The sequence below is a fragment of the Micropterus salmoides genome, unplaced genomic scaffold, assembly GCF_014851395.1.
Source record: "Micropterus salmoides isolate LMB-PRFRI ecotype aquatic unplaced genomic scaffold, ASM1485139v1 Ms_hic_scaffold_10, whole genome shotgun sequence".
Classification (NCBI taxonomy): Eukaryota; Metazoa; Chordata; class Actinopteri; order Centrarchiformes; family Centrarchidae; genus Micropterus; species Micropterus salmoides.
In genome coordinates this window covers 35,711,092-35,713,522 of record NW_024040041.1, presented here as the reverse complement: position 1 = coordinate 35,713,522, position 2,431 = coordinate 35,711,092, and the positions used below count along the sequence as shown (strand labels likewise).

At 43.6% G+C, this 2,431-nt stretch overlaps 1 protein-coding gene across 1 annotated transcript; it reads right to left on the bottom strand.

Moving 5' to 3' along the window:
• Nucleotides 1–653: 653 nt before the first annotated feature.
• On the bottom strand, nucleotides 654–2,044 carry LOC119896627 (DELTA-sagatoxin-Srs1a-like). The gene is made up of 3 exons (XM_038710129.1): nucleotides 1,915–2,044; nucleotides 1,493–1,572; nucleotides 654–1,280 (listed from the first exon to the last, which is right to left on the bottom strand). The coding sequence occupies exons 2-3, from the start codon at nucleotides 1,558–1,560 to the stop codon at nucleotides 869–871; spliced, it is 480 nt and encodes a 159-aa protein (XP_038566057.1). The 5' UTR covers nucleotides 1,561–1,572; nucleotides 1,915–2,044; the 3' UTR covers nucleotides 654–868.
• Between the last annotated feature and the right edge of the window lie 387 nt (nucleotides 2,045–2,431).

Genomic DNA, 2,431 nt, shown 5'->3' with positions numbered 1-2,431 from the left:
GGTGTAACGCCCACCTGGAAGGAGGAGATAAGGTGGAGTTAAGGTGTAACGCCCACCTGGAAGGAGGAGATAAGGTGGAGCTGAAGGTGATGGCGATGTTAGCTGACCACCAACTCAGTTCCATCCTGAGACCTGCAGGGATGTTGCTCGGGTTTATCTGTCCTTTATTGGAATAAACTCTTTTGCACCGACTCTTGACCGTCTCCAGTGAAGTTTTTGACTACGCAGTTTTTGACTAAAGAAGAGATCTAATAGAGTAATTTTATTGTGTTTATTACGTTGGTTAGGGTAGGCACCAGGTCTTCCACTGGCCCGGCCGGTCCTTATTTCCGACCCGACACCCGTACTCTGAATTCTTATCTGAATTTGCAGAGTTTTTGTCAACTTTAGTCCTTAAAACGGACAAAGTTATTATTGTAGGGGATTTTAATATTCATGTGGACGTTGAGAATGACAGCTTTAATACTGTGTTTATCTCATAAATTGTGGATATTATGTAGGCTGCTTTTTAATAGTTCTTCACTGGTGTTACACAAAGAAAGCTGCCAACATTAAACCAACTATTTCTGCTTTGTGTTTTCTTTTTTCAGCGCTGCATGTTTCCAGAGTTTTTTAGTTTTAAGATGAACAAAATGTGTTTTATCACACAAATATTTAGTAGATCAGATTCATCTTTATTGTCATCACACACAGTCAGTGCCAGAACAAGGAAACGAAGTTCAGCATCTAAGCAGACAGCAGATATATAAAGAGAAACTAACGTAGAGAATGAAAAGGGACCTGATGAAACAGAACCAGACTTTCTATCTGAGTGGGCCAACTGGGATTACTGGTTCAATGTAGAGGATCTGAAGAGTTTAAGGAAGCTTCAGTTAGATACCTGCACCTTGATGACAGGTGTGTAACTGTCTGACATGGTGGCTGTGATGGTCACATCTTTGCCTTTGTAAGTCAGACTGTCTTTAGCTTCACGTCTGACAAACACTGCCCCTGCCCCATAATACATCTCTTTATAAAGGTCGTAATCACACTTTGTATTCACATCAAAGACGCCCATTGCGTAATAGTTAGAGTAGAAGTTGAAGTCATAAGGAACAGAGTACATGACGGCCATTTTCCCATCACATTTCTTTGTGGATTTGTTCTGCAGCTCATAGGTGAAGACTCCAACAGCTCCACACGCTGTGCTCGGAGTCTTGATGAACAGAGCGCTGCAAGATTCAGAGGGGCCGAGAGTTGGTGGCAAAGGCTTCTCATAGGATCCACTGTAAGTGAACACCCTGAGGAGACAGAGAGAAGAGACGTCAAGACTTTGACACTGTGAGAGAGTCAACTGTTTTCTACATATCAGAAACACATCAGTTTAATTTCACATCATCCAGTACAGACAGCAGTCCAGGATGTGTTGCAGCTGATATCAATACTCTCATTTAAACATTTAAAAAAGGTTTCCATGATGTAAGAACAGACACACAGAGAGAAACAAACTCACTGCGGGTTACAGAACGTGTACTCAGAGCACTTATTCTCAATCTCAACGGTGCACTGACGGGTTGCCATGATGTGTTGAACCTGCAGAGGGAGACAGAGCAGCAGACAGACTGTTCAGACTTCATGGGAGTAAAGTGAAATGCCTGTAGTGACTCTAACAGCGTCTCTGTTCTGTCAGACGCACCCTGAAGGCAACACTGGACAGGATGTGTCTGATCTTTCTGTCCTTCTGCTCGGACAGATGCTGACTGAACCAGCTGCAGCCTTTCACTTCATGTTTCCATGAGTCCAGGACTGCAGCCTGCTCATGGTGGACTGCACCAGTCAGGCTGGCTGCTGAGTTACTTACTTAGTTACTTAGTTACTTAGTGACCTGTGAAGCTCAAGTGCACACACAGCCTCTCAGTGAGGAGGACGTCCTACCTGCTGTGGAGCCTCAGAGTCTCTTGTTGATCTTCCTCAGGGATCCAGCTGAGACCAGGACCGAGCTGTGAAGTGACCCTGATGCTGTCTGCCGCTCTGCTTTTATTGGCTGTCTACAGTGAAGGAGGGACTCCGGAAATCCTGAACGCACACATTTCTCAGAAACAGGAGCTCTTTCATTAGAACAAGCTACCACATGAGATCAGAGCAGCATCTTTAACTTCAAAAAGTCTTCAGAGAACACTTCCTCTTATAACACCTCTAACATGCACTTCCTGTGCACTTCTTCTATCTCCTTACAATTCAATTGTCTTGATTGCACTGCATGGATTTCTTAAAGGTCCAGTGTGTAATATTTAGCAGGATCTATTGACAGAAATGCAATGCAAGATCCATAACTATGTTTTCAGTGTATAAAGACCTTACATAATGAACCGTCATGTTTTTATTCCCTTAGAATGAGACATTTGTACATACAGCGCGGGTCCTCTTACATGGAGGTCACCATGTTGCATCG